A 16611-nucleotide genomic window follows, 5' to 3' on the forward strand; every position below is an offset into this window, starting at 1 on the left:
GAAACAGGCTGGGGTCGCCCTTTTCACCTAACGAGCTCTGCCCTGTGCACCTCAGACTGCCCTGCTGAACAACACGATTGATTTCTTTCTGTTGGTTTTCCCTATTTATTCAAGCTCTTTTATTCAAACTCTCTGGTTGGTTGGCTTTGAATTTTTTTTTTAAATATGTAATGAGATGCAGCTTAAACTGACGGATATTGATGGGGATTTTATTATTATTTTCTGCCCAGTTTTGATCTTGTCTCATCACTGCAACTCCCCAACGGACTAGGGAGGTGAAGGTCGAGTCATGCGTCCTCTGAAACATGACCCGCCAAACCATGCTTCTTAACACCCGCCCGCTTAACCCGAAGCCAGCCGCATCAATGTGCCGTTCAACTGACAACAAGGTCAGTCTGCAGGTGCCTGGCCCGCCATAAGGTGTCGCTAGAGTGCGATAAGCCAACTAAAGCCCCTTTAACCCGCACGACGCTGGGCCAATTATGCTCTGCTCTATGGGACTCCAGATGGTGACGCCTCTAGCACTGCGATGCAGTACCTTAGATCGCTGTGCCACTCGGTAGGCCCGGGGATTTTTTTATTATGTTACTTAGGTTGACGTACGGGTGTGTCAATAAACTCTTAAGGATTTCTTAACCTGTTTTAAAAACAGCCATTGCAGAGGCAAACAATTTATTCCAACCACAGTCTTTTAATTTCTGTCTGCAAGCCATTGGGAGTAAGGTTAGTCAATGAAAAGTATGTTTGATTTTGCTGATGAATCTCACTACAAATTCAATCTAATTGCTTAATGGTTGTATCGCATATCATACACATATTATAACAAACCTAATATGATGGCTTGCTTTGGGAAGATTCACCCTTGAAGGGCAGATTTGGAGTGTGAGTATCTTCATTGACTTTTAGGCCTACGTAAAGATCACACTCATCATGGGGAGTGAGAACGTTGAGACAGAAGAATGTAGAGGCACAAAGCTATTCAGAACAAGCTATCAAAGAGATATCTAATAGTTTATGTCCAGCCCATTCAGGAGTCCAAAAATTATACGTTAAATTAACTCTATCAAAGCTAAGCTCCTTGTCCCTCGTACAGTATGTGACTTCAACGTCTGACATGAGACGGCAGGTAGCCTAGTGGTTGGGCCAGTAACCAAAATATTACTGGTTTGAATCCCAGAGCTGACTAGGTGAAAACTCTGTCGTTGTGCCCTTGAGCAAGGCACTTAACCGTAAATAAGTCATAGAGCATGAGTTAAGCAGGAAGCATGGGAGTACTTTATGTTAGGGAGGTACAGTGCCTTGCGAAAGTATTCAGCCCCCTTGAACTTTGCGACCTTTTGCCACATTTCAGGCTTCAAACATAAAGATATAAAACTGTATTTTTTTGTGAAGAATCAACAACAAGTGGGACACAATCATGAAGTGGAACGACATTTATTGGATATTTCAAACTTTTTTAACAAATCAAAAACTGAAAAATTGGGCGTGCAAAATTATTCAGCCCCTTTACTTTCAGTGCAGCAAACTCTCTCCAGAAGTTCAGTGAGGATCTCTGAATGATCCAATGTTGACCTAAATGACTAATGATGATAAATACAATCCACCTGTGTGTAATCAAGTCTCCGTATAAATGCACCTGCACTGTGATAGTCTCAGAGGTCCGTCAAAAGCACAGAGAGCATCATGAAGAACAAGGAACACACCAGGCAGGTCCGAGATACTGTTGTGAAGAAGTTTAAAGCCGGATTTGGATACAAAAAGATTTCCCAAGCTTTAAACATCCCAAGGAGCACTGTGCAAGCGATAATATTGAAATGGAAGGAGTATCAGACCACTGCAAATCTACCAAGACCTGGCCGTCCCTCTAAACTTTCAGCTCATACAAGGAGAAGACTGATCAGAGATGCAGCCAAGAGGCCCATGATCACTCTGGATGAACTGCAGAGATCTACAGCTGAGGTGGGAGACTCTGTCCATAGGGCAACAATCAGTCGTATATTGCAAAAATCTGGCCTTTATGGAAGAGTGGCAAGAAGAAAGCCATTTCTTAAAGATATCCATAAAAAGTGTCGTTTAAAGTTTGCCACAAGCCACCTGGGAGACACACCAAACATGTGGAAGAAGGTGCTCTGGTCAGATGAAACCAAAATTGAACTTTTTGGCAACAGTGCAAAACGTTATGTTTGGCGTAAAAGCAACACAGCTGAACACACCATCCCCACTGTCAAACATGGTGGTGGCAGCATCATGGTTTGGGCCTGCTTTTCTTCAGCAGGGACAGGGAAGATGGTTAAAATTGATGGGAAGATGGATGGAGCCAAATACAGGACCATTCTGGAAGAAAACCTGATGGTCTGCAAAAGACCTGAGACTGGGACGGAGATTTGTCTTCCAACAAGACAATGATCCAAAACATAAAGCAAAATCTACAATGGAATGGTTCAAAAATAAACATATCCAGGTGTTAGAATGGCCAAGTCAAAGTCCAGACCTGAATCCAATCCAGAATCTGTGGAAAGAACTGAAAACTGCTGTTCACAAATGCTCTCCATCCAACCTCACTGAGCTCGAGCTGTTTTGCAAGGAGGAAGGGGAAAAAATGTCAGTCTCTCGATGTGCAAAACTGATAGAGACATACCCCAAGCGACTTACAGCTGTAATCGCAGCAAAAGGTGGCGCTACAAAGTATTAACTTAAGGGGGCTGAATCATTTTGCACGCCCAATTTTTCAGTTTTTGATTTGTTAAAAAAGTTTGAAATATCCAATAAATGTCGTTCTACTTCATGATTGTGTCCCACAAGTTGTTGATTCTTCACAAAAAAATACAGTTTTATATCTTTATGTTTGAAGCCTGAAATGTGGCAAAAGGTTGCAAAGTTCAAGGGGGCCGAATACTTTCGCAAGGCACTGTACATGTAATGCTTGCACTATAGCTACTTGTATCTCTCCACAAACTATTCTTCCAGAGAATATCCATATCATTTGTACTGTTCTCTAAATGCCCATTGATACTGGGTTTCTTCCTGCCATATAGATAAATGTACTCATGGTTTGGACAGTGTGAAACCACTTGGCTTTAAAATTGGATGAAAGTCACTGGAGACAGAGGGGAAACGCCTGCTTTGCAGAAATGGCCCAATGATAAGGCCATATTGATTTGGGTTTAACTGTGCTATAAAACAAGAACGTGTGATGGGAAATGCGATACCCCTGGATTTTTTTTTTACAGAATAAGTGCCATTCTCTTCACCCAATGGGATCATAAACCAAATTGCCGGCTGGCATGAAATGCATTTTTCATCACCCCTCTGCCATATTAATAGTCTAATTTATCCTTGAAGATTGGAAAAACTAAGTCATTTGGTTAGGCTTCACATTACTATTTTATGATTTTCTGTGGCAGATATATGAGCTTATGTTATATGTGTGTAAATGGGGGGGGCGGGGGCGGGGGGGGGGGGGGGGGGGGGGCAGAGGAGAGGTAGAGAGGTTTGCCTGTCTTTGTGCTAGGGATACAGAGATACAGGATAGGTTGTTTCTGTATTGTTGTATGTAGGTAGCATACCCCTCAAAAAGAAGAGTCAAATACATCATCAATAATTATTGTCATTCATTTAAGTAACAGTCATGGAGTAACCAGCACGAGGAATGCTGTACCAAAACACAGCACATTACACCTTTCTCCACTCCCTACACTATACATTCTTAGAAAAATAGTTATTTGGCTGTCCCCATAGGAGAACCCTTTGAAGAACCCTTTTTGGTTGCAGGTTGAACCCTTTTAGTTCCATGTAGAACCCTTAATACAGAGGATTCTACATGGAACCCAAAAGGGTTCTCCTATGAGGACAGCCGAAGAAACCTTTTGGAACCTCTTTTTCTAAGAGTGTATTTCACTCAGTGTCTGGAGCTCTGTTCTGTAGACCCTGTTTTAATACTGTCAGCCCACTTTTAAGTTTTCATGGTTTCATTGTTTCCCTGAGGGAATTCTCTCTTCTCACAGTTTTTATTGGGAGAGAGAATGTCGACTATTCGTTATGTACATACAGTGTGCGCCAAGCCTTTTGTTTGCCTCTGCATTTCAACAATTCGCTTTATTCAAAACCTCCGACATGGTTAATTATAGGGGATCTGCAATGCAGCCTCAATCTAGCCAACCATTACAAGTTCAGCAGGAAATACTGGGATTGTAGTATTTTTTTTATGCTGTAGCATTCCTTTCTTCTGTTGTGGAAGAGACATCTGAGCTCGCCTCCGGGGGGCCAAAGAACATGCATTGGAAAGTGGCTCAAAGGTGCTGTAAATGAAATGCACAAGAACTAAGAACTGAGAGTCTGATTCAAAGCATGCTTCTGAACAATGATTACTCTCATGTTGGCTGTTGCCACATTGAATACATTCCACATCAAAAATCTTCCTTGTAAAATGGATCCTTAGTATTCTGTTATTCTTGAGTCATCAACTGACTTGTAAGCATCAGATCCATTTAGCTGTTGTTGGCATGTGAATATTACTTATGGAGGTTTCCCTGCTCAACACTCAGTGGGGATTTTTTCTCAGTCCTGCATTCACAGCACAGGCTTTTCAACTCAAGACACTCTGCCCAGAACAATTAGAACAGAACCTTCATGACTTTCTGTCCAGAACTCCAGACAGAGTTTACAGAGGTCTTTAATACAACCAGTTCCAGATGTCTCCAATAGCTGAGATCCAGCACTTCACTGACAGCGCACACTCATCAAAAGTATCCCTGTAGATCATGCAGCTAGATCGGGAGTGCTGTGTAAGCCCTCAGTTCCTTTGAAATCAGGCTTATCCAAAAGTGTACACATTCAGTCCAATTGGTACTGTACACTCCTCCAGGAATTGTATAGAGAAATCCCTCCAGGGTGTGCTGTGTGCATAATGGGGATTATGAAGTGAACATCGTTCATCAATGTTTATCAAAAGAACTGCATGGTATGCCAGTGTTGTTGGTACACTCAGTCATTACAGATGTACCACTCATCTTTTTTTCTAAGTACATCAACAGATCCCTGCAGTCAGCATTTAATTTTAAACATATGTTTTCCAATAGAATATTTAAAATGATATATAAAGGGTTTTGTTTTAAGTCAGCTGCATATGTTTTTAATATGGAAATTTGTAGGTTTTGCTTAAATACACTGTGATTGGTGGGGTGATTTCAGTAAAGTTTTGTTCTTGATCATGAAGTGTATTTGCAAGAGGAACCTCACAGATATGAATCTAATTTTTTCTTTGGCTATGACAACTTGGCCTTGGCTATAAAAAGCAGCAAGCTGTCAAATAGTATGTCAAACCAGCCAGTGTAAAGAGACACAAAATGTAAGTCTAAAAAAATATATTCTCTTCTCTTCTCTTCTCTTCTCTTCTCTTCTCTTTTCTTCTCTTCTCTTCTCTTCTCTTCTCTTCTCTTCTCTTCTCTTCTCTTCTCTTCTCTTCTCTTCTCTTCTCTTCTCTTCTCTTCTCTTCTCTTCTCTTCTCTTCTCTTCTCTTCTCTCTCAGGGAGGGAAGATCCCGGTGAGGTGGACAGCCCCTGAGGCTATTGCCTACAGGAAGTTCACCTCAGCCAGTGACGTGTGGAGCTATGGCATCGTCATGTGGGAGGTGATGTCATTTGGTGAGCGGCCATACTGGGACATGAGCAACCAGGACGTGAGTATTAAACAATTTTGTGTCCTTTCAGTATCAACAGATATGTGACTGTATTAAAAACTGAAAATACTATGATCAGAGATGGGCAGTATTTCTGTGTATTTGGAATATGTATTTTAATTACCTCTGAGTATTTTGTCATTTGTATGACACTGGGCTGAATAAAACTCCAATGTATTTTGTAACAAGATACTTTTCAAAATACAAAATACTTTTCTATACCATTTTTTTTATAGCGGTTCACCATTTTGTGGCCCCCTTTCTCCCTGCATTGGTATCAGAAGTGTTATGGCACTATGGTGTGATAAGAGCGTCTGGTTAATGAACTAAATATACATGTACAGTGCATTCGCAAAGTATTCCGACGCCTTCCCCTTTGCCAAATATTTTTACCTTACAGCCTTTTTCTAAAATAGATTTAAAAAAATGTATCCTCATCAATCAACACATAATACCCCATAATACCCCATAGACATTTTTGCATAAGTATTCAGACCCTTTGCTATGAGACTTGAAATTGAGCTCAGGTGCACCTTGTTTCCATTGATCATCCTTGAGATGTTTCTACAACTTAATTGGAGTCCACCTGTGGTAAATTCAATCGACTGGACATGATTTGGAAAGACACACACATCAAATTCTCTGGCAACCACTCTGGTGGACATTCCTGCAGCATGCCATTTGCCCATTCCCTCAAAACTTGATACATTTGTGGTATTGTGTTGTGTGAACAAAATGCACATTTTAAAGTTGCCTTTTATTGTCCCCAGCACAAGGTGCACCTGTTTAATGATCATCCTGTTTAATCAGCTTCTTGATATTCCCACCGCAACTCAAGCCCTGACCATACTAAAACACAGACAAAAACAAAGGAACTAAGGTCAGAACCTGACAGTATGGAACATTTCTGGGATTTTTTATTTCAGCTCATGTAACACAGGACCAACACTTTACATGTTGTGTTTATATTTTTGTTCAGTAAATGTATTTCCTGAGGCATTAATCATGCAAACACATTTATTTTTTATTGTAACATGGCATCAGCGGCTCAAACCTTTAATCTTTTATTCTACAGTGGTTGCGCCACCAAAAGTTTTGCGATTATGCTGCGGGATTTAAAGGTAATTTGTGGTTTAGTACGGTACCCTGTGTCACCACTTAATTGCTCCAGAACCAGCTCAAGGGGGAGTTAGAGCACTGATTATGCTTTGGGTCCTACTGTGTCTCTATCTGACAATGAATGGGCGACATAAACCTAATTAGAAACTGATAATTGTGCACTTCAGTATTACTTACTGAAACTAAGGTTACACTAAGGTTTTTATTTTGTTAGGATTATTTTGGTCCTACTGTAGTACTGTAGGCCACTCTCAACCAGTCACGTTTTTAAAATATTTATTTATTTATTTCACCTTTATTTAACAAGACGGACAGTTGAGAATAAGTTCTCATTTACAACTGCGACCTGGCCAAGATAAAGCAAAGCACGGCGACACAAACAACACAGAGTTACACATGGGATAAACAACCGTACAGTCAATAACACAATATAAAAATCTATGTACAGTGTGTGCAAATGTGGTAAGATTAGGGAGGTAATAAATAGGCCATAGTGGCAAAATAATTACAATTAAGCAATTGAACACTGGAGGGATAGAGGTGCAGAAGATGAATGTGCAAGTAGAGATACTGGGGTGCAAAGGAGCAAAACAATAAATAACAATATGGGGATGAGGTAGCTGGGTGGGCTATTTACAGATGGGCTGTGTACAGGTGCTCTGACAGCTGATGCTTAAAGTTAGTGAGGGAGATATAAGACACCAGCTTCAGTGATTTTTGCAATTCGTTCCAGTCATTGGCAGCAGAGAACTGGGAGGAAAGGCAGCCAAAGTTAGGAGTTGGCTTTGGGGATGACCAGTGAAATATACCTGATGACCAGTGAGCTGAGATAAGGCAGGGCTTTACCTAGCAAGGACTTATAGATGACCTGGAGCCAGTGGGTTTGACAATGAATATGAAGCGAGGGCCAGCCAACGAGCGCATATAGGTCGCATTGGTGGGTAGTATATTGGGCTTCGGTGACAAAACGGATGGCACTGTGATAGACTACATCCAATTTGCTGAGTAGAGTGTTGGAGGCTATTTTGTAAATTACTTCGGTAGGATAGTCCGTTTAGTGGGTATGTTTGGCAGCATGAGTGAAGGATGCTTTGTTGCGAAATAGGAAGCTGATTCTAGATTTCATTCTGGATTGGAGATGTTTATAATGTGTCTGGAAGGAGAGTTTGCAGTCTAACCAGACACCTAGGTATTTATAGTTGTCCACATATTCTAAGTCAGAATCGTCCAGACTAGTGATGCTAGACGGGCGGGCAGGTGCGGGCTCCGATTGGTTGAAGAGCATGCATTTAGTTTTATTAGCATTTAAGAGCAGTTGGAGGCCATGGAAGGAGTGTTGTATGACATTGAAGCTCATCTGGAGGTTTGTTAACACAGTGTTTAACAAACCAGTTATACAGCGCCTGAGAGGCGCAACAGTCTTAGACACTGCATAGCGGTGCAAGCTGTGTTGCTACAGATGCTGATTCAATACCTGTGCTGCCCTCAACTGGGAGACCCATGAGGTCATTGTAGGTTTTTGGTTTCTCTCCCTCTAAAAACAGAAAAAATCATTCTAAATAACAAGCTGGCTTTATTTACAAATATTAGTAACAATGTCTCACCCCACGTTCGAGAATGGCCTTTTTCTCACTCATTTTACATTATTTGAAAAGAAAATAATCTCCAAAATATATATATTTTTTAAACAAAGCTATTATAATAATAATTAATTTAGATTGATATTAAAGCCAGTTCGATATTATCACAGATATATTATTAACCCTGTTATTAACAGGACAATATATATTGGTTATATTGTTCATGGCTCCCGAGTGGTGCACAATGGGATTGCCTTGCAGTTCTCCAGCTGTATCCACTGAAAGCGTGCGAGGTTCAAGGCACGAGGGCATGGGCCACAGAGCCGCGCATAGAAGACCAACCTAGCCCATGGGGAAGGGAGGAGGAGGAAGGGGGAGGCACTGGCAATGGCACTGACTAGGGAAAGGCCACACTGGCAATGGCACTGACTAGGGAAACGCCACACTGGCAATGGCACTGACAAGGGAAATGTTTCCGCTGTTCTTAGCCAGTCTGCACGTTCAAACTAAAAGAATGTAACTAATAATGGCATCTTCATGCTTTCGTTAATAACATAATGATAAAATACTCTTTCAAAATGCCGATGTTTGTTTAGTTATGGATCCATAACGATTTACAATGGGAATAAATATCACTGAATTACAGAAATATCCTCCAATCCTCTGTAATTATCGGTGGAGAGTCACATCATATTTTTTTAATATACTGTAGGTCTACTGTAGGCGGCATGAGTCTCACTAGTGTTGAGTAATGTGCTGTTAAAAGTGGGGCAGGTCTTATTTATTTAAATAGCATATTGAAGTTAGAAGAAATAGGATTTAAAGCAATAGCCTACAACTATTTTAGAACTGTTTTGCGCTGCTCTGAGACAAGCATGGGGACTGGTCTTGATAAATCAATGAGATTTTATATTCACTGAATCTCCATTTGTATGTCCATGGAATAAATCCAATGCGCCACCAGGATGGACCTATCATGCTATGTTTTTTTACGCATACGAAGCCGTTAATTTAGTCTATTTAACCAGACCCCATTTCAAAAGAAACATGCACTCATAAATCCTCTTGGGGCTAGGGGGCAGAATTTTCACTTTTGGATAAATAGCGTGCCCAATTTCAACTTCCTGCTACTCATGCCAAGAATATAAGATATGCATATTATTTATAGATCTGGATAGAACACAGTCTGAAGTTTCTAAAACTGTTTGAACCATGTCTGTGAGTATAACAGAACTTATATAGCAGGCAAAACCCCAAGGACTAACTGTTCATAATTATTTATTTTTTTGCCTCTCTCTGTTCCCTGACCTTTCATTGCCAAGGGTTATTTCTTAGGAACCCGTTTACAGTTCCTATCGCTTCCACTGGATGTCACCAGTCTTTGGAATTTGGTTGAGGTTATTCCTTTGTGCAATGAAGAAGTAGGCCAACTAGGAACTGGGTACACGTTTGTGAGTTGCGCAAGATGTGAAAAGTGGCACTGGTTTGTTTTCATTCCTGTATTGAACACAGATTGCCCCGTCTACAATTTGATCGATTATTAACGTTTAAAAATACCTAAAGTTGTATTACAAAAGTTGTTTGAAATATTTTGGCAAAAAAATATTTTGTAGTGACGTTGCGTTTTTTGTAAGCTGTTTTTTCTGGATCAAACGCACTTTATAAATGGACATTTTGGATATATATGGACGGAATTAATCGAACTAAAGGACCAATTGTGATGTTTATGGTACATATTGGAGTGCCAACAAAAGAAGCTCATCAAAGGTAATGCATGTTTTATATTTTATTTCAGCCTGCAGGGTTGAAATATGCTAACCCCTTTGTTTACTGCTGGTGCAGATGGTGCAGGCTATCAGATAATAGCTTCTTATGCTTTCACAGAAAAGCATTTTTAAAATCTGACATCTTGGCTGGATTCACAACGAGTGTAGCTTTAATTGAGTGTCTTACATGTGTGATTTAACGAAAGTTTGAATTTTATAGTATTTTATTTGAATCTGGCGCTCTGCATTTTCCCTGGCAATTGGCCAGTTGAGACATTTGCGTCCCGCCTATCCATAACTAGTCAAGCAGAATTCACTCTCTGCATCCTGCATCTGCATCCAAAAGAAAAGAAAACATATGTTCTGCGAATCGTCGCCTCTTTCTCTCATAGTGCATCAAAATTGTTTGAATACAAAAATTAGTACAGCCTCTACTTATTATACATAACATATTTTACATAGATAAAACCACATACCTGCATCCAAAAGAAAATAAAACATTTGTAGAGCACAAATGTTCTGCGAATCGTCGCCTCTTTCTACAACAGATGCACAATACAAGGGACTGGGATCATTCGTGGAGCTAGCCATCGTTCACACATACAGTAGCCTGCTAATACCTTCAACCACATGTTGAATTCAGAATGTTGATATCATCCTAAAAAGTCCAATTACAAGTGCATCTTAACAATACCATCCACTTATGAGTAACCTCTAAATATACAACATTATTCATGAACAAAACACTGTGTGTGCTTAAAAGAATCTAACTTTTCTGAATATGACAGAAAAGGCGTGCCTACCTCTCATAGTGCATCAAAATGATTTGAGCACAAGCACGCAGGGTAAAACGTAAGTACACACTCCCATACTCCCAGGATGCAGGCATGCGTAATAACAAATCAACATGACATATTAATATATGAACCTGGTGAAATTCACATAGTACTTTAACAACTGTTAAACTGAGAATGTTCAAAGCCAAGCAACTATCCTGCACCATTCTCAACAAGTTGTGGGAAGGTTGTATGCAAAATAACCATGGGATAACAACGCTCTCAACAATTTCTAAGAAACATATGGTTCTCAGAACATTATGTACTAGCTGGGACTGGTCTCCTCAAATCTCCATAGCAAATATTACACTGCAGAATTGTTGTGGATCTGCCTGTCTGCCAAGCTCTCTAGTTCTGTGCAGTTGTCATTCAGACCCTCTGTAGCGGCACTGCTGTGTCCATCAGCACAGCGCTCTGTAAGTCCTTGAAGTAACCCACCTAGAGATGCTGGACAATTGTAGGTAAAGAAGATTATTGTTGACAGCACGGCTCCCGGTTTACAATAGTCCTGCCCCAGCCACTAACGAGATCTCCTATAGTGAATCCCTAGACAGTAACTCTCTTGCCTGCCACTCTCCTGCAATCAAGGTTGAATAGTTAGGGGGCGGGGGAAAATTTCTTAACAAAGACCCAGCTCTGGGTATATAGCTGCAGTTCATTAAATTCTCACTCTCTCCTTTTTTTCTGTTTTACAAGCAATCAGTCCCCAGTGCCTGCAAGGAAGCTGGCTGCTGCCGGTCGCTATGGCAAAGCTTTCTGTTCTTTTATGGTGTGGTGATTGACGGATGTCTGGTGGACCACTCTCTCTCTGATAAAAGGGGAATCGGGGAATGGGCATATATCAAAATCCCTTCAGACGTCCCGTTTTTTAAAACAATTATCAACTGCGGTTTCCATTGTTCTGCCTGCAGTTCAGCTGCTACAGAGACCAGGGAAAATCTGCTGAGGATCGTATTGATAGAGAAAATTGATTAATCAGATGCGATGTTACTGTAACTTTTGATTGACAAATTTGGAGGTAGAGTGAAAATCCCAGGGTTACTAAGAGTGCACATTTCTGCATAGTTAAGCAAAGCTTTACACATTGTTTTTGGTGTATTTTCCCTCTGCTCTGTTCCAGTGTTCTGAAACCTCCAATCTGGAAGCAGTTCAGTTGCAGGTGTCTGGAAACATACAGCGCATCAAAAACCTTTGTCAATTGGTTATGAACTCTTCCATGATCCATATAACGTTATGCCAAGCTTTTCAAAACCAATATGACCATTTTAAATTTTCCACCAACACCTTTGTCCATCCATTTAGTCTATGCTGTTAGTGTGACCTCATCTATGTCCTTGTCACACCCTGACCTTAGTATTCTTTGTTTTCTTTGTTATTTTGGTTAGGTCAGGGTGTGACATGGTGTGTGTGACACTTTTGTATGTTTATGGGCGTGTTTCCTATCTAGGTGTTTTGTAAGTCTATGGTTGCCTAGATTGGTTCTCAATTAGAGGCAGCTGTCTATCTTTGTCTCTGATTGGGAACCATATTTAGGCAGCCATATTCTTTGGGTATTTTGTGGGTGATTATTCCTGTTTCTGTGTCAGTGTTTGTCGCCACACAGTACTGTTTCGTTTCTTCACGTTTCTTTTGTTATTTTTGTATTCAGTGTTCAGTGCTTTCTTTGATTATGGACACTTACAACGCTGCATCTTGGTCAGATCCTTACTCCTCTTCAGACGAAGAGGAGATCTGCCGTTACAGTCCCCCTCTCTTTTCTTCCTTTCCTGTTTTGTAATGTGCTATCTCTTTCTCCTCTCCTCCTCATGCAGGTGATCAATGCCATAGAGCAAGACTACCGTCTGCCCCCTCCCATGGACTGCCCCACAGCACTACACCAGCTGATGCTGGACTGCTGGCAGAAAGACAGAAACGCCCGGCCCAAATTCACTGACATCGTCAACACACTGGACAAGATGATCCGCAACCCTATCAGCCTCAAAGCTGTGGCCACCATCACTGCAGTGTACGTCTGCAAGAAATGCCTTGACTCGTAACAGTACTCATAGTGTACATTCCGAGCACATAGACAACTGTATATTACTGATCAACTTTTGCAAGGTTTCGCCTTTTTATGTACCCCATCTCCTTTTCACCCCTCTTTCACATCACTTCACTGTTTCATCCCTCTCTTCTCTCCTCTTTTTCTCAACAGGCCTTCTCAGCCCCTGCTAGACCGCTCCATTCCAGACTTCACCACCTTCACCTCTGTGGAGGACTGGCTAGGTGCCATTAAGATGGGGCAGTACAGAGACACTTTCCTGGGCTCTGGCTTCACCTCCCTACCCCTGGTGGCTCAGATCAGCTCAGAGTAAGTTCTGAGGCCCAACGTCATCATATCTCACCTACCTAATTTTCCATCTTATCAGGAGTCTCAGAAGATACAGTACCAAACAGCAAAGCCCTCCTATCACTATTCCCTGTAGCAATACAACATTTGGTCAGCCCTTGAATAGGCAGATGGTTCCCAAAATTACTCTGGAAGAATGTTACACTAGCAGTCGTGGAATACACACACACATACACATTTGTCACAGATTACAGAAGGTCTCAGAAGTATTATTCCCCTATAATTAGATTTGCACTCTTGTAGATGTAGCGTAATGGGGCAGGCTGGAGTACATTTTCAATCAGGTTCACTGAGACAGCCAACCAGCAAGGCAGGCCATTGCAGTCACACATCTACCTTCAAAAAGCTGTCTCGGATGTCAGAATAATGGGAATCATGCTTCTGGCTCAGACAGGAATAATCCCTCAGTAAACGTCCATAGGAGATCAGGCCTGTCATACTTCAAATCCACCCGGCATTCAGAGCTGTGGATAGATCTACATCGGCAAGGTCTCTCCGTCTTACTAATCACTTTGATTTGATAGGGGGGCACAACTAGAAAGGTTTTTTAGAAGGACAAAGGATTGCCTTTCCTTTGGTTGTTCAGATTGATCAAATAGATGTCCCTTTGACGGCTACTGTACAAGTCAGCATCAATCCCCAGCAGCCCTCAACTAATTATGTCCATTCTGCGCTTACCATTCTAAATAGAAAAACTATATTACCATATGAATGGGAACAGCGAGCAGATCTTGTGCTTATCTCTAGCAGGGAGTATATCTGGCATATTGTATACTGTGCTGGAAACAGGCTCTATATGTTTCTCTCTGCTCTGCCTCAAGCAGAAAAGATTATACTATTGTCTTTGTGGATGGTGTGGTAATGTTTGTGCATGTATTTGTACATCGGCAATATCCATAGCCCAATAATTCCATCCAAGAGAGAACTCACAGACATGAGGTACTGTACTGTGAACACCTCCACCCCTCAACCTTATTGTTGACACTGTTCTCGATTAACCTATACCTCCGTACATGTACTCGGTACCGGTACCCACCGTATATAGCCTCATTATTGTTATTTTATTGTGTTACTTGTTTTACTTTAGTTTATTTAGTAAATATTTTCTTAACTATATTTCCTTAAAACTGCATTGTTTGTTAAGGGCTTGTAAAGTAAGCATTTCACGGTAAGGTTGCACCTGTTGTATTCGCCACATGTGACAAATAACATTTGATTTGATTTGTTCCTCTTGTTTGTCAGAGACCTGTTGAGGATAGGAGTGACCCTGGCCGGCCATCAGAAGAAGATCCTGAGCAGTGTCCAGTCTATGAGGGACCAGATGGCCCAGTCCCCCACCTCCATGGCCTGACCACAGGGTGCGCCACCACCACCCAGAGACAACCCACCAGGGAGCCCATAGGAAAACTCCTGATGACCCTAAAGAATACACTAGGGTGGAGACACTAACCTGATTTAAAGAACGACCATGTGGCACATACATAACAGCATGCCCGCTCCCAACACACACTCTCCACACCTAGGTAAAGAGAGTTAACCGAAGATACAAAGGGGTAGAGGATAAGATTCTGCCTCAGGACAACTTCAATGGTTCAGTTAAGGTAGTCTATAAAGTTGGCTTCTTTTTTGCTGAAGAAGAGAGCAAGCGAATGAGAAAGGGTGTCTGTTTGCTTGCTATGACAGATGGTCATAAAATGCTAAAAGAAAATATATTTTAAAAAACGGTGCTACTTTATGAGGATCAATAGGTTGACTTGGCCAAAGGACAACATCAAACAGTGTCACCCAGATTGGAAAAACAAACAAAAGGGTACAGAACTAGTCAAAGGTTTGGAGACACCTACTCATTCAAGGGTTTTTCTTTATTTTGTACTATTGTCTCCATGTCACGCCCTGACCTTAGAGATCCTTATTATTCTCTATGTTTGGGTAGGTCAGGGTGTGACTCGGGTGGGAAAGTCTATGTTTTCTATTTCTTTGTTTTTGGCGGAGCGTGGTTCCCAATCAGAGGCAGCTGTCTTTCGTTGTCTCTGATTGGGGATCTTATATAAGTTGTCATTTTCCTTTTGGGTTTTGTGGGATCTTGTTTTCTGTTTAGTTTCTTAGCTTTACAGAACTGTTTTTTGTCTTTGTTATTTTGTTTTGGTGTCATCAATAAAAAGACAATGTACGCCTACCATGCTGCGCCTTGGTCCACTCTTCATTCTACAAACGAGAGCGGTTACAGAAGATCCCAACAAAAATGGACCAAGCAGCATGGCCAGGAGGACTGGACATGGGAGGAAATCCTGGATGAAGAAGGGCCCTGGACGCGGGCCGGGGAGTATCGCCGTCCAAGGGAGCAGATGGAGGCAGCGAGAGAGGAACGGCAATGATACGAGGAGTTAAGTCATCAACAGAAGCCCGAGAGGCAGCTCCCCAATTTTTTTTGGGGGGGTGGCACACAGGGAGATTGAGTCAGGGTTTAGACCTGAGCCAACTCCACGTGCTTACCGTGGTGAGCGTGTGACCGGTCAGGCACCGCAGCCCGGTGCGCTCTGTTCCAGCTCCCTGCAGTTTCCGTACTAGAGTCGTGCTAGAGTGGGCATTCAGCCAGGACAGATTGTGCCGGCTCAGCGCTCCTGGTCTCCGGTGCATCTCTTCAGCCCAGGATATCCTGCGCCAGCTCTACGCACGGTATCCCCAGTTCGCCAGGACAACCCAGTGCGGCTTGTGCCAGCTCCCCGCACTTGCCGTGCTACAGTATTCAGCCAGGACGCGTTGTGTCAGCTCTACGCTCCAGACCTCCAGTGCGCCTCCACGGCCCATATATCCTGCTCCGGCTCTATGCACTATGCCTCCAGTGCGCCTTCATAGCCCAGTGCGTCCTGTGCCAGCTCTCCACACTCACAGAGCTAAAGTGGGTATCCAGCCAGGATGCGTTGTGGCAGCTCCACGTACCAGGCTTCCAGTATGTCTCCTAAGTCCAGTGAGACCTGTTCCGGCTCCACGTACGAAGCCTCCAGTGATGATCCATGGCCCGAAGCCTCCAGTGATGATCCATGGCCGAAGCCTCCAGTGATGATCCATGGCACGAAGCCTCCAGTGATGATCCATGGCACGAAGCCTCCAGTGATGATCCATGGCACGAAGCCTCCAGTGATGATCCATGGCACGAAGCCTCCAGTGATGATCCATGGCACGAAGCCTCCAGTGATGATCCATGGCACGGAGCCTGCAGTGATGAGCCAGGGAAAGGAACCTC

General features: G+C 42.3%; 1 protein-coding gene across 2 annotated transcripts in view; it reads left to right on the forward strand.

The window, feature by feature from the left end:
• LOC110521537 (ephrin type-B receptor 1) overlaps positions 1-15284 on the forward strand; it is a 182206-nt gene extending 166922 nt beyond the window's left edge. For both annotated transcript variants that reach the window (XM_036968882.1, XM_021599141.2), the window contains exons 13-16: positions 5528-5677; positions 12790-12983; positions 13173-13328; positions 14610-15284. In XM_036968882.1, the coding sequence (XP_036824777.1) occupies positions 5528-5677; positions 12790-12983; positions 13173-13328; positions 14610-14718 (609 nt within the window). In that variant the 3' untranslated portion in view covers positions 14719-15284. The remainder of the gene's footprint in view (positions 1-5527; positions 5678-12789; positions 12984-13172; positions 13329-14609) is intronic.
• The last annotated feature ends 1327 nt before the right edge of the window (positions 15285-16611 follow it).

This window comes from Oncorhynchus mykiss, chromosome 30 (assembly GCF_013265735.2).
Source record: "Oncorhynchus mykiss isolate Arlee chromosome 30, USDA_OmykA_1.1, whole genome shotgun sequence".
Taxonomy (NCBI): domain Eukaryota; kingdom Metazoa; phylum Chordata; class Actinopteri; order Salmoniformes; family Salmonidae; genus Oncorhynchus; species Oncorhynchus mykiss.